Source organism: Pyxicephalus adspersus, chromosome 1 (genome assembly GCF_032062135.1).
Source record: "Pyxicephalus adspersus chromosome 1, UCB_Pads_2.0, whole genome shotgun sequence".
Classification (NCBI taxonomy): domain Eukaryota; kingdom Metazoa; phylum Chordata; class Amphibia; order Anura; family Pyxicephalidae; genus Pyxicephalus; species Pyxicephalus adspersus.
The window spans coordinates 99,552,716-99,568,977 of NC_092858.1; the positions used below are offsets into that span (position 1 = coordinate 99,552,716).

Below are 16,262 nucleotides of genomic sequence, written 5' to 3' on the forward strand. Positions count from 1 at the left end.
GGAGTTTCACATATCCCACCCTGGGAGAATTTATTGAGGCTAATTTCCAAAAGCAGTAGAAATCAATGTAAAAAATAAAGACTGTCAGGTAGTAGAAGATTATACACTTGATGCTGGAATAGTATCCAGATCATGGATTCCATCCTTATCGATGACCCGCACAGTGAATGATGGAAGGCTCAAAATAAACCTCTTCTGAAGCTGAAAGACACAGAAACAAAGAAGGTTGGGACAATTTTCTCTGGGTAAAAGATGTCAGCATAAGTTAATACAAAGTAGCAAAAACTGTCTAGGAGGCTAAGGTTAGCTGTGTTAGCATTCAATTAGGAAAAATCAAAATATTTTAACTAGCAAAATTGAACTGCTAATAGCGTAATGATGCCACATTTTTAACAATGATAAAAAAATACTAGCATGTCCAAACATAAAATATCTCAATTTAAGGTATTTAAAGTTGACTTTTTCAAAAGAAAGTAAACTTTTACTTATTAAAAAGTGCCAATTTATAGCTGCAGCGATAAAGACAGAAAGGTAATTTATTAAACATGCTAATCTTGTATATTCCTGGGATATCCACGTCACATATCCTTGGAGGAAAGTTCCATGTAAATAGCATGATGCAGTGCCAGATTGCTATTTGTACATGCCAGTGTTTTGATCAATTAGGTAAGGATGCAAGAACCAGCCCAGAATGCTGGAATGGTGAAGCAGGGTGGGGCATGAAGTGTGGCGGAAGAGAACAGGACAAGGAGGGATTTGCTGGGCTGGCAAGTATGTTTATGCTGGACAAAAGGTAAAGGTTTACAGAATGGTCTACAGCAATTATAAGGGGTGGTGGGATCTTAACTGCAAATTTAAGGCCTTATATACACCGGATATAATCAGCCAATCAATGGTAATTGACCCATTTTGGGTCATGTCCCCTGTACAGTTAATCAGTTTAAATCTCATCTAAATTTGAATCAATTCCTATTAATTCTAAAACCAATCATATTCACAGTTTAGGTATTTTGTAGGTATCTAACAATATACAGGTCTCTATATTATCTGATAAAAGACTCAAATACTTAAATTGATAAGATTATTAATGACATGAGGGAAGCATATTCCAATGCTTATGTTCTTATACCTCTGCTATACATCTCTTAAGAAGTTCTACTGCCTCTTCCCGTGTGAGATCTGGAACACAAAAATAACTTCATCAGGAAAAAAACATGCAAAGGGAATTTACTCAAACAATACCATGAACATATATAGAGCTGGTTATGTAACACATTCAATAATTCACTTTTTATTACGCTTATTGTTGCTGCTCACAAATATTTTGGGCTTCCGTGTGCATCTTTTACACCTTACAATTTCGAAGGGGAAGTTGCCAGTTCAGAGCTTGACCTACTGAAGATACAATGAATTTGGCTGATATTGGGATACATGAACAAGGAGAGTTCCAGGATTCTAGGCTGGTAATTCCAAAATAGTACACTGTATATATAACTACCAAGTATTTTCTATTCTAAAACCTTTAAAATAATTTTTTTAAATTCTCTCTTTCTATAAATTTCATGTCATGTAACATCTGTATGATGAACATAAACACAGTCATTTCTTTCATGAATGGCATCCTGATGTGTATATTCTGTGAATGACATTTGAAACGGCATCTTTTTTTTCCTGAAAAATATATTTTGCATGTGACTGGCCTGCCTAATAATTAGGATAATTGTTTAGCTAAAAAAAGGTGCAGTGCACATTTGAATTTCAGCTTCATGAGAGAATAGCCTTTATTATAATGGGTATCTTTGTGATGTCTGGTCACTAGAGTGAAGGACTGAAAGGTGTATTAGTAGCGCTGCATTGTGAATGAGCAAAGATAGAATTGCCTAAGCTGTACTAGAGAGCAGAATTGTCATGAAAACTTAACAATCAGTTTAAAAGAATGAGTGGAGAATCACCAGATAGTTACCATCGAAATATTCTTTTAGTTAGGCAAAAATACAGGATACTTTCCCCTTATTTTTTAGAGATGGGGAGAAAGAGAGCTGTGCTTCCCTGTTTTTCATGGGACAGGGAGGTTCATGGTTAATTGAGAACTAAAAAGAACTGCCAAAACTGTAAAAAGTGCCTGTGCTATGCTATATAAATAGGTAAATGTGGGAGTAATTAGGTTAAATAATATAAAGAATTATACGCAGTGCACATTAAAGATAACTGCACTTTCAAATGACTGCCTGTGCATCCCTATAGACTTCTATGGGGCTGTCCCCCAAAACAAAAGACACACGGCATGCAGGAGAAACCAGCGGGAACGCAAATTAGCCTGCAGAATGTAAAGACTGCTGGAGACTAAGGGATTCAGGTATGCAGGTGACCAGACGATTTCATTACGATTTAAAAGTGAAGGATCCCTCCTCAAATACATTCATGGTATTTACCTGATAATACAGGATTCTGCTGAGGAAAGGTAGCTATCTTAAAAAAAAAAAAAAAACCCTCGGGGAGACATCTGCCTGTGTATGGACACCCATATTGTTAGTGTGGGAGTCCTGTGTTAGATGCTTTAACGAGAATGTACGAGTACTGATGTGTAGAGACTTGTAGTCAATGTTCAGGAATGAAAGAGTGCATATACAAGCAATGATTGATTGACAGCGCCACACAGAAAGGGACCTGAGGGACTAGGGAAGAAATGTGTTGGTGATACCGAGGACCCACCAGGGGGTACTCTGCGATCTGTGCCCCGCGCCCCAGCAAGGTGAGAGTGTTATCACGCTAACTTATCAGCACTGATATAACATGTTTGGAGGGCTGCATTTCAAAACAAGCTCTCTGAAATGACACTACACCACAGCATTTCTGCCCCTTGAGTGATAAATGAAAAAAATAACTATAATTATTACTAGGCTACTAATTTTGCCATCATGTTTAAACTTCATTCTCTGCTCTTTAAATCTCTGTTTATTTCATACTTTAAACTAAATTAGAAAAAAAAAAAAAAAAGAGTATTTGTCAGGGGTCACTGCTTAATAATAAAAATTAACTTTTTGGTGAATAACTCATCCTAATATTAAAACACTAACAAAGACGTTAAAACCATAAAAAAACAAAAAAAAAAAAAAAACAACATAGCTCTATGAACATTTTTTGTTGTGTCCTTTCAGTTTCCCAGGTATAACACGCAGTACACTGAATTGCTGATTTATTGACAGATTTATTATCAGTTAAGGTCAAGCTTGACCATGCACATAATTTGTCTTTTTTTTTTCAGACTTTCTATATGCTGACATGGCTGTACTGAAATAGTAAGTAGGTAAAAACCCTCTGTGTAAAGTTCATGACTGGACTACAAGACCACTTGACCCCCTGTGGTCATGGAAAGTCTAGCTCTGTGGCTACCAGCATGCAAAGGTGGAAAAGGAAGTGCCTATAAAAACAGCTGAACAAATCTCAACTCAACCATCAGTTTCAGGTGGAGGTGGTCCTTAAAGTAATCTTGTCATGAAAGAAAGATGACGGCTGCCATTTCTGAACTTTTCCTGGCTGCTGTACTGACCCATTGCTTTTAAGACTTTCAAACAATGGCTTTAAACAAGCATGAAGATCAGAAAAGTTAGAGAAAAGTTATCTCCAAATCTAAATATTTGTTAAATGTCAGCGCCCCAAAATAATGAAATGAAGGAATTGGCATGACAGACAATGAGCAGTTTGCTCTGAATATACTCGGATAACAGTTTCTCTGAAGATAAATCAGTGAGCCAGTAAGGCTGGTTATCATAGTGATGACCCATTACAAATGGTAGTTGTGGAGCTTAGCTAGAAGCTATGACACTCCTAAAGTGTAAGACCTTTGCTGGTCAAAATTATGTTGTGCCAGGAAGGATTGAGGAAATACAGCATATAGGTGCTGGCATTTCATATCAGCAACAGTTTGCCCACAGAAAGAGAATCTCCTAAAACAAGGGTGCCGCGGAGCTGCCAGATCCGACCTTCTGGTCATTCCCTCTCTGCTGGTTGTCTTGCAGGGGATGGGAGGATTCCTTTATGACATTGTGCTGCCAAGAGAGGGGGAGGGTGGGTGTGTCCCATAGACCTGGCAGTTAACTGTGACCGCTTTCTGCCCACCTTGTACTGTGAGATAATCCTACCATGTGCAGCAGCGTGAGAGCTGTGTCTGTGTCCATGCTGCTGTCGTTAACACTATGTAAACCTTCATATCTCTTACACTGAATGTCACAGAAATGTGAAATTTCCAGGGTACACAGAGCTGCCACTAACCCCACACCCCCAATACAATTTTATAGCCATCATATCAGGCTTTGTCACACATAGCTATACCTGTACTCTTCATGAACCTCAATTTCTCTGTAAGAAAAGGGAAACGTAACTGCAAGTGCAGGACTCTTGTGGCTAAATTCTTCTAAAATTTCATCACTACGGTGCCAACACAAGATATGGAAAACTATACCTGTCATACCGTGCTACCCTGGCACACATATCTGGCTACTTACCTTCTCTGAACCCTAATTTCTCAGGAACGGGGAGATGCAGTATTAAGTGCACATACCTTTTGGCTCTGTCACATGAATTGCATTTCTCTTGAAGTATCCATTACAGAGATTTTGGGGTAAAAAAACAGCCCACTATAACTGACAGGACATATTGTATGGTACAGGAGTGGTCAGCAGGGAGCAATATGTGACCGGCCAGCACTGTATGATAGTGTTAGTTTTGTATCTTTCAATAATAAAATGAGCATCAAATGATGAGTGCAGAAATTCTTGATTTGTAATTACCTAATATTCTAGTTTTAAACATACATGTCAACAGCAGCCCCCAGATGAAAAAAGGTTGGGCACCACTGTCCTAAAACATAAAATTTTATTGTAGAGAAACTGTGCTGCACACAAAACAGAAAAGGTTTATATAATGAGCAGAAATTTCTGTATGAATAGGGACACTAAAGAAATCTTAATCCCAGTTCTTCCCTTTCTCCCAAAAATATGCAAAACAGTGAAGGATCTTGATAACAATAATAACTGAATGAACTGACAGTACAGCTACAATACCTGGCTTGTAGTAGCGGTCCAGGATGCTGAGAGTAAGGAGGGCTCCATAGCCATGAGCTGCAAAGGGTGCTTTTGCTAGAGCTGCCAGGTAATCCATGTAATACAAGGAAGGGCCATCATGTTCATCGTAACCAGCAAGCAGCAAGTTAACATGGTAGGGAGTCTGTAAAAATAGAGATAAAGAGCCATATTTAACAAAAGCAATGTTACCCTCATTGGCTTACTTGTAGAATAGCATGTTGAAAAATGTGGATCCCAAAATCCCTTATTTGCACTTACCACATAATGCCTATACTGTATGCCAAACCAACCAGCTTACATTAAGTACAGAGGATTTAATATTCCAAAAAAACTAGCAAAGTGTGTTGAATTAGTCACTCACTTGATTTTTTGATCCATAGAAACACTGGCTTTGTTTCTATATTAAGCAGGGACAACCGTACATCTATTTTTGTACTTATGTAGAGCAGTACACAGTTGCTGCCCATTAAAAGACAAAAAAATATAGTGATTGGAGGAGAGAATACCGAGACAACCTCATCTTTGAGCTGCTGTACCTTCACTATTCGATCACAGTCTAAATCAATAAGTATTGCTTTGACTGCAACTTGAGAAAAAAAAAATGGCAAGGAAAGTGTCCAGCAGGGGTGTTTGGATTGGAAAATGAGCTGCAAATATTTTAATGCATTTGATCAATATCCTTAGGCTAGGTAAACATGTGCAAGAATTGTGGCTAGAACACGAACGACTAACGACAGATCAACAATTATTCACGATTATTTTGAACAACTGTATAGTGCACGATTCTGTACATGCAATACTGATACAATTCAAATATAATCCACCAATAATGTACACACTAGATACAATTGTTTGAACATGTACCCGAGAAAGTGACGTGTACCCGAGAAAGTATACCGCAGAACCACCCACGATCACTACACAACCATACACACAATAGATAGTGAACGATCGTCACCTAAATGGATCCACCAGGACAGTTCATTTCCAGCGACATTCCTCGTTCAACGGTGTTGTTGTAAACAACAACAAAAATTTGTTTCCAATGACATTTATTGCACATGTGTACATAGCCTTACACTTTACATACACCTTACATAACTGTCTACAAAGTGATTTATAAAATGCCAGACAGACCCCCAGTAACAAATCCCTAATTCTTTTCCCAGGGCTCCCACTCATCCTATAGCCAAATACACTATGCTGTAATATAAAGCCACTGCACAAGCTGTACAAATAACAGGTTACTAACGGTTTTAGTATGAACAGTTGATTCTTGGAGTACCCATACAGCATAAATAATGAGCACATTTATAAGACCATAGCGGTGAAGGGCCATGTGCAATGGGCAGAAGATGTTGCAGTTTTAGCCACTGCTCCCTAGATACTTTAATTTAATTAGTCGCTCTAACATTTATTTATGCCTACACATCCGAGACGCAGGCACAATTAACAGGAGGAGGATGGAGGGGGGGTTCTCTCAGTGTTTAAAGAGCAGTGCAGGAGATGTCTCGCCAAAGGTTTGTGCGACTCTCGAGATGCCAGCTTTCTGCATGTGTGAGATGCTCAGGCATAAATAAAAGGGTGTGATGCAGTTTTAATTAAACCAATACATCTGTGCCAGTTACCATGTCAGACTTCCTCTTGACACACTCGGGCACAAGGGATGAGGTGTCTGATTTTTACCCATTCAAGGCCACAAAGTGCTATGTAATGCTATGGACCCCCTTCAATTTATTACAACGCTGAGTCTAACCCTTTCAAAGATCATTATACAGGGGCTTATAAATAACACCTGAATATTTCTGGAATAAAAGTAGCAAAAAACATAATTGTTATGGAGTTCCTAGGATTTATTTTGTAAGGAAACCTACGAAGTAAGAAATTTCTAGGCTATATTAGAAGATCTTCGGACTAAAGTGCAGAATACAGTCTGTCATAATGATTCAGTGGTTTGAGATCTTCAAGTCAGAAGTTAGAAGATTTGACTTTACTTCTGCATACTTGGTATGGGCAGTTCATATATTTAGTAATATTTAGCAAAAGAAAGAAACCCGATTACTACTGTTTCGCCAAAAAAATGCAGCAATCTGTATATTGCCATTGTCTGGCCTAAACCAAGCTTATGTTTGGATATTGTAACTTATGACTGAATTGTGATTACCATATATTGGTTTTACAGTAAAATCTGTGTGTTTGCCATAAAACCCCTTCTGTTTTCTATCTTTTGTTAAAAAGTACTTATTATATGGGGTTGGCCCCAATTAAGTAACCATCCTTGAAAGACTCCCACTTCTTTATTTATTCCCAAATCTTAAATTGATCTCAGCAAGGGTAAAAGTACATTAAATGCTAATGAAAAGAACTGGACAAAAACTAGTAATGGAGAAGTTACATGCAAGTTGTAAATGACTGCTGACTGATTGGCCTAAAAAGGGACAAACAGCAAACGATTAATTATTGGCTGTAAATGTTGTGCCACTTTCTGAACCCAGAAAGACGTGGCTAAGCAAATCAACCTATACAAATAAATCACCTAGAATATTTTTTTTTCTTTTCATAGCAATGCTTCAAAATTATTGAGTCAGCTGGTCACTTTGAGACTATTTTGTAATATGTCACTAAAAATGAGCTATATTTTTAAAAAATTGCCAAACTTCATTTTTCTAACACATGGCAACTGTACTCAGTCCCATTCTCAGCTGACATTACTGCACAATGCTTCAAGTCAAAGTTGTGCATTTCCAGTCATGTGTGGGTATACACCTATATATAGTGTGCACTGTACTCTCTCGCCCATCTTCTTGTTGAACTGATAAAGGGGTCCATAACCTGTGCACAGCGCAATGACCTACAGCAACTTCTATATTATCCAAATATACACTACAAATAAGGAATTAAATAAAAGGACTGGGTTACTCGTTACTTAAAATTATAGGACAGATTAAGAAATAGGTAATGCTTTACAATGCAGTTTCTTGGAATTATTGTTATTATTTTCCAGTTTAACAGTGCGTCAGTTTCCACTAAGCTCTCACTACCAGGGGAGCTGTGGTGACAACAGACACCAAAACATACCGCACGGTGAGACAGCACATTGGTGGTGACTGGCAGCGGTGAGACATCTGGCGGGAAGCAAAGTAACAGTAGTGGGGAGTGAGAAAGAAGAATCCAGCACAGCATGAATTGCACCCACGGGAAGTGACAAGCGGGAACAATGTCAGAACACAATTAATACCCTGGGTCACTAGCTGACACCTCTCAATCATGTTTCAAAGCAAAGTGAGAAGGAACAATGTTTCGGAATGTTGGAATCAGATGTCTACATTTTTTTTTGTTCCCGCTGTTTGAACAACCAAGAACAAAAAAGGTTCTTTACTTGTTTTTTTAGATGTTTGAGCACAATAAAAATTTGCCAGATCAATAAAGAAAAGCCAACATAAAATATTAAAATTTCCACGACACCTGGTTCTACTGGTTGCAGTACCAAGACTCTCCCGACTATAGCGCTTATTTATCTCAGGTAACATAGGAAGATCCCAGCTGTATGTAGTACCCTAGATGATTTCTAATAAACCTATTCCCTTAGTTCTCATTCATAGCTTCTAATTTTGCCACTGAATTCTGTTTTTGCAAGACCGCAAATTTAATCCAGGGTTACACCTATACCACCCCCCATTTTCCCCTAGCCTTCCCAACCTGATATACCCCAACCCTGTGTGTTTTTAGTGTAATGTACAATGACTATTGTCAGCAACACTGTTGATCAAAGTTATTCCCATATTTTTTTTGTACACTTGTTGCCTTTGGCATGTTTTGGTTATTGTTTAAAATTAAAAATAAATAAAAAAGGGTAATAAATTTTAAAAATATAGTATATAAATGGAACTTCAAAACTGATTCTGGGCACATGTTTCAATGCCTACTTGCAGAACATGACATCTTTCCTACTAAAGTAGGAAATAGGAAGGAAGTTACAGACACATCTCTGCACTACACTTACTTCCACTCCTTGCCCTAGCATGAATGAAGTCTATGCTGCTGTCGGGCATATTTATATTACATTCTGGAAGCTCACAACAACAAGAATGGGTGTCAGGGAAAACAGGAAGTGGTCCAGCACCCAATGCTTAAGGGCTAGTCGACCAAAACACAACGAAATTTAACCAGTAATGGTTAACAACACTGCTTCCAAAATGGACCAACAAGCATTTAAAAGAACTCTAAAGATCAGCCATTCTTAGAATATAACTTATATCTGCCTGGTTTCATCTACATTTACTTGCAAGTAATGGATTACTTAACTTTATTACCAACACTGCAAATATCAGGCAAGGAATTGGTCTGCACACCTGCAAGGAGGTGTTTAGGCAGCTCGCTGGACAAGGGGAGCACAGAAAGGACCTTGGTGTTGAAGGGATTTGTGCTCACAGCCCAATAAACATGTGGGAGACAGGGAAGCAAATAATAAAGCAAAACAGCAGGCAGTAAATAATGACAAATGATGAAATAATAGTATGCAATAGGTGTGTGATTGAGTGTTCTAGTAGGTTAAACAATTCTTTCAGTGTGCACAAATGTTTGACTTTAAAAGAACTAAAGTACCAAGGTGTATAAATACAAATAAAAATCTTCTTGATTTACCCAAAACAAAAAAGTTTTAAAACTTAAGTTTCTACTAAAACTGCAATATTTTCATAGGATTCCGGTGTTATTTAAATGTTTACAAAAATGACTTGAACAGCCTCCTTATGATTCACAGCAAGGAAAAGATTCTTCTGCTGAGCTGGCGAGTTACCAGCTCTCAGCATGCACTCGCTGCTTAGCACTTCTGTGCTCTCTTCAGGAGTGAGATAACAACGCTGTCTCAGTTTCAGATCCCCCAGAGAGACTTGCATAGGGGCTAGGGAATTTACACCTGTGATGCTGCATCTGTATCAGCACTGAGTCAAGACAAACATCTACCTTATTACACAAAGGGTAATAATCAGTGACATGGCAACAGGCTCCTGATTTAACAAGTTTATACACCCGTGTCCTAAATCATGCTGGCCCTTCATAAAACAAGCAAACCACATACTTTTGAATATTACACAGAGAAACTTTTTCAGCTGGTAACATAAGATACACCTCTACTGACTGCATTAATAAAGATGACTGAAAAAGATCCTGTCATCTTAAGAAACTAATACAAGTGGCAAGTCCCTGCATTAGAAAAGTTTTCCGGTTGCCCATGTCTCTATTCTTCCACCAGACTCCATTGCAGCCTGTGGCAACATCCCAACATCCTCAATTCCTAGTCCTAAAGTATTATAAGGGGTCAAGGAACAATCACAACATGTGGAAGGGACAAAGGGATCTCTCACTCCTAAGGAATTGAATGCTACAGAGTCTGGTGAAGGCTGCAGTGCTGGAATGGAAGGAAGCGGAGGACAATAAATATCAAAAAGATGATTATACTATCTGTTCTAATCAGGGACCTGACACTGCCATTTGTTCACAGAACTAACAGGGTTACCCTAAATGTAAGCTAGACTTTTAAGAATGAGAAGATCACCACTGGTAACTTATCTTTCTGTAAACGCTGGGTGCCTTGATTTCATGCTAACTCATTATGTAGGGGTTGTAGGAACTTCAACTTAGGCCTTTGATATGCTTGGAATAATCTAAGTTACCAAAATTACAAAATGTCTGTGCACCTAATGTGTGTTTCATAAATCTCCAAGACAGCATAAAAGCGTAAAGTTTCTCAAAGGGACATAAGAACAAGGTTAACTTTTTTTCTCCAGCCATCAGTGTATTTCTGCTCCTGAACATGGAAGACTTGATGACAAGCGCTATGTTTCCAGCCTGCAGCTTACACTGGATATGTTTATTGTCTTAACACTCATTTGGTGGCTATGAACAGCAGGTAACAAGGGTGCAATGCAGGATGACAAGTAAGGTTTGCCTTGCAATTGATGATCTGCAGTCCTTCTCATGTATATGACTTTATCCTGAGGAAAATGGGCTCTAGAAGCTGGTAATGTCCTTTCCTTCAACTCCCAGGTGTTGGAGGGAGAGCCTCTGTCTAGCATTTTATGAGCTTCTGTTCTATTAAGGACATATTTGGAGAGAATGCTTCCAAACTACTTGATTTCTATGCCAGTTCCAGCAGTTACAACACGGGAGTGGTGGATAAGGAATGGATCCTACACAAAGTAATAATTTTATTTTTTTTCTTGTTTACTTCACAAACAATTATAAACATACTGCCTTGTTACCTGACAACAAAAGGAGAATATTATTAAACAAGATTTATATAGAGCCAACTTAATACTGTTGCAAATGAAAGACAGACAAACAGTGAGACAGGAGGAGGAGAGGACCCTGCCCGAAAGAGCTTACAATCTAGGAGGGAGGGAGGGGGGATCACACAATAGGATGGGAGATATGTAGTGGTGGGAAGTAGCGAGGGTTTAAGAGACAGAAGAAGATGGGTAGGCAAAGTTTGAAAAGATGGGGTGAGATCGGTTAATAGCCTGAGAAACTTCTGCATATGGAATGTCCTGTAACCCGCTTTGACACAAAACCTGAAAACTCAATTTTATCTATCTAAGGAAAAATATGTATTCCAGAGATATGGACCAACAAAAGCTCAATTGTCTGTGTCATTTTTTTTGTAGGAAAGATAGTGCTGAGCCAATCTCTCCTAAATAACGTAAAATCCAAAATATGTATGTCCGGTTATAAAATGGTTATTAGTTTGAAAAAAAACATTTTCACAATTTAAAAATGTATTTGTACACCAGTAGTTAGCAATAGGTCACTAAGAAAACAGGGCAATCTGTACCATTTGCTACATTTTGCACTATCCAAGGCTGTACAGTGGTAACAGCAGGGGCCCCAAAAACTATGTGATCTTTAACAATAGTTTTTACACACCCCACTCCCTCTTAGGCATCACCATCTGTAGCACAGCACTACATCTCCGGCATGCAAACACATCTGCCTCTGCCAGTGTCCCCCCCACTGAGCTACCCATCTGGAACAGGTGCTGAGAATCTGGGCACACAGGAGAATGACAAGGGCAATGGAGGACCTTTATCGGAGGGAGAAAAAGGCTGGCACTCTCGGAATAAAGAAGTCAGGACGAAACTTGCCACCATATCACATCCTGCTAAATGTGTTTGCCAAAAAGCGTGTTCAATTACCCTCGTTAGCGGCATTAACTTTCGGTGTGTATAGCAAATGGATTTCAGCACTTGAGAGACAGGATACTTAAAAATAACAGCTTTACCTGCACCATCTGTTTCAGAGGGTTATGTGAGCACCCGAACATTAAACTGTAGCTAGATGTTAAATGAGGAGAGGCGCTCACAAGGTTCCTGCTGCTTCCTTTCTAAATAGCAGTCTGTCAATGCAGATGAGAGGATTTTTGCTGCTGTCAACATTCTCCCATAATGAATACTTTACTAGAAAGTAGAACAATGGTCAGAGAAAATATCTAACAGCTGCATTTAAAACATTAAATAATACTAGAAAATATATACTTCTAGTTATTAGGAAGTAATCACAAAAGGTAAATGAAATATTCATTATATATGAAAAAAGATTTTTATAGTGGGTCGCAACAAGATTTATCCTAAAAATTGGGTGATAAGAGTGAAGAACTTTTTTTTTAAGCTATATAAGAACTAGTACTGATTGACTGCTTCTGAAAAGGCCAGATGCCTAGCTGTCTTTGGAACACTTTGAGTTTCTGAATGGAAGAAGCACGCAAATATGTATTGACCCCGCAGTTGCAAAAAACTTTTTTTTACACAATAGAACATCCAAGTGATGTACTACAAGATGCAAACATTCATACAACTTTATATCTGAAATCTGTGGATAAAAGCCACGGTAAATTTACACACCAAATTAATCTCCATTGGATGTTGCTTGTATATAAATAGTTGTCATTTTACGAATTTCCTTCTATCCCTAAACTGCATGTTAGTACATTTTGGGGTGCTGTCATTTATTCTCTATGGATCTGGTAAATTTAAAGGAGACCTATCATCACATTTTTTACTTTCTATTTAAAGATAGATAACTCTTTTATATAAGGCAAAACATTAGTTTTTTTTAACTACAGAAGGATACCCCCTCCCCTTCTAAATGCAAAGCCTAAAGCTTCCTGGGATATGGGACAAGGAGGGAAGAGGGCATGGCGTGGGCTAGGACCGACTCGACTAGGATCAGGAGAGATTGATGCCATTGTTAAAGGCAAGTGTCCTTTTTTTCCTTCTAAAGTTCTGCTTTAAATGTGATTTTTTTTTTTTTTTTGCTCCTTTCAAACAGACAGGATTTCCCTTCAGAAATCCAGGACACTAATAGTGTCTCAAGATCTCTCTCTGTGCTGTACTTTAATCCGTTAACATTGTTAACAATGATATGCAATAACAATCTCTGTGGACTACAGAATACCTCTTCATGTTACGGTGAGGAAGAGATGTACTGTTCTCCTAACATACTTCCTGTTCTAGGGTGACAATGCTGCTTCTTCAGGGATACAGCACAGTGAAAATGAAGTTGTTATGCTAATGCTGTGTTACAGGTTTGAATACCAGGTGGTAAAAAAAACCTGAAAAATGAAAACTAATGAAGCTATCACATCTAAGGACTGGTAGGTCTATGGTGGAGAGACATTGCATTTTAGTTCTTTGACTTTATTATACCTTTAGTTTAGGAAAGCTAAACCATATTTGGTATTGGACAACATTCGCTATAGAAACATCTGTATGTCTGTAGGCAACACCAAAGCTGCCTTTCAATATCTTCTTTGTAGAACAAATTTTTTTCCCCATCATCATTTGGTGGCACAATTAGATTGCAGGATCATTAGAAGAACTATTGATCATAATGAACTCACCCTGCTTCTCAAGTAGTCAGCCAAGTTTCTACGTGTGAAGTTTGCAGCTGCACTGGGAGACAGTTCATATCCTATACAAAAAAAATAAACAGTTATAGAAATAGTTATTGTAAATTTACATAATTCTGTTCCTATCTCGGGTAATACACGGATTGTTCTGCTGTTTTTTTAAAACCTCAAGTACCTATAACTGGTCATGTTTTCAGACTTCCCTTCAAAGATAGAATGGGCAATGGCTGAACCCTAGTCTGTGCATCCTGCTGGGAAAAGTTCCCTGAATTCCTGTTCTAAAATCACAAGGAAGGAGCAGAAGTCCCTTCATAGTTATCATCAGAAAAGATTTCCTCATTTTCCTTCCCTACTTTGTTCAAAACTAGAAAAGGTTTGCGCAGTTAAAGAAAAAACATGACCAATTAGGGGTACTAGAGCCACATGAGGAATAGAATTGTGAAACATTAGGACAATCAGTCAACCATAAAAAAACACAAATGAACCAATTCCTTAAAACTTACCATTCCTCATTTTGTACAACTGTACGTTCTTCTGAATGTACTCTGCAAACTGTACAGTATCTCCAGCCTCTCCAACACACAAAAGAAGGATCTTCTCACTCATTTTAAACATTTTATCCGCATCTAAAAACAAAAAACAGTAAAATTAAAAAATGTAATATATAGTACCCCATTATTATGGTATAGCACGTGAATAGTATGGATATCCAATACAGAAATGGGTGGAATCACTGAAGTATCACGGAATGACTGAAGTATCACTAGCAACAGGCAGTCTGGAACACAATACTGTATGGAGAGGCAATTAAACTTATGTTTCTGCCTGTGTAACAACCAGATTCCTACTAGACTTAGAAATAAACTAAATCTAAACTGAAGAATAAAAATGTAATATACTGCAGCTTATTATTATAGTTATTATTATTAAAAAGGATTTATTTAGCGCCAACATATTACACAGTGCTGTACATTAAATAGGGGTTAAAAATGACAGACAGATACAGACTGTGACACAGGAGGAGGGGAGAGAACCCTGCCCAGAAGAGCTTACAATCTAAGCTTACCAGTCATTAGGTGTGGTATGACCAGAAAATTGTTAGGGTTTACATGCACTATAAATTGATTAGGTACATTTCAAGAAGATTTTACAAATAACGTGCAATGAGATTGTTTTGTATCCAGCCAGCTTTAGGGTAACTTGCCAGAACTTTTTGGGCAAATTTGGGGACCAGCATAGTTCCGTGGTTCTGCAATATAATTCTATTTTCTTAAAACCCTAATAATTTAAGGGGTAAGATAATTTTATTATAATGATACTACTATTGCAGACATAGTTGCCTAGTAGCCATGCTCTGACTTCACTTGCTACATGCTTGTCCAGGGTCACGCATAACTAGCAAGTCAGGAATGGCTGTCTGCATATTTGTTTCACTCCAGGATTTCTTAAAGCAATCACAAGCCAGCAGAAAATAGGTGGCTGTAATACAGAGTGGCCTACATTGGAACACATTGGTACAGAAATACAGACACTGGAGTTGAGGAGAAAGTTTTAGTCTAAGTTGTGGGATGTTTTTTTTTTTTTTTTTATTAAGGTGTGTACCAGATAAAAGTTTGTGGATTTTGATAAGAACGGATATGTAGAAAAGCAGGAAGCTGAGATGATTTGCAGATTCTTTCACTTTCACTTCTAGCAGCTCACACCAACACCGTGATGTGACAGATTTCTACAATGGCTCACAGTTCCCCCAACCAGCCCAAAACATTTAACATTCCCTTTGTTCACTGCCTCCCATCCTAATACAGCTCAGTCAATAAACACATTTTTAAACATTGTGCTTATTTCAACTCATCCCCGCATTTTGTTTTCCGCTCCCACATCTGGCAAGGGGACAATGCAAATGTGTTATTTCAAGTATTTTAACAGGATGAACATTTTTCAGTCATTTAAAACTGCATTATGTTCACAACCCTGCTGACAGAATTAAAGTATAACTATAGGCAACAATCCTGGAAACAAGAATACTTAAATAGACTGTAAGGAGTGCCAATATGTAAGCACAGATTTCTAAAGGAGCTAAAGAAGAAGTGATCTGTAGCCATCTCATGAAGCATGTGCCAGATCCATGGCCATCCCTTTCTGCATGTCCACAGTCTCTGACCATTCCTTGTATTGTATGCAGTCTCTGGTCATCCATGGCCACCTCCTATATCAAGTCTGCATTCTCTGGTCCATCTCCTGTAGCACGTGTGTAATCCTAGACCATCTCCTAT

The 16,262-nt window shown here is 38.2% G+C and overlaps 1 protein-coding gene across 2 annotated transcripts in view; it reads right to left on the bottom strand.

Annotated features, from left to right (window-relative positions):
* The window catches only part of PSMB2 (proteasome 20S subunit beta 2), an 18,544-nt gene continuing 2,282 nt past the window's right edge, over positions 1-16,262 (bottom strand). For both annotated transcript variants that reach the window (XM_072420414.1, XM_072420424.1), the window contains exons 2-6: positions 14,493-14,615; positions 13,981-14,051; positions 5,064-5,226; positions 1,130-1,179; positions 1-201 (exon numbers count right to left, since the gene is read on the bottom strand). In XM_072420414.1, the coding sequence (XP_072276515.1) occupies positions 100-201; positions 1,130-1,179; positions 5,064-5,226; positions 13,981-14,051; positions 14,493-14,615 (509 nt within the window). In that variant the 3' untranslated portion in view covers positions 1-99. The remainder of the gene's footprint in view (positions 202-1,129; positions 1,180-5,063; positions 5,227-13,980; positions 14,052-14,492; positions 14,616-16,262) is intronic.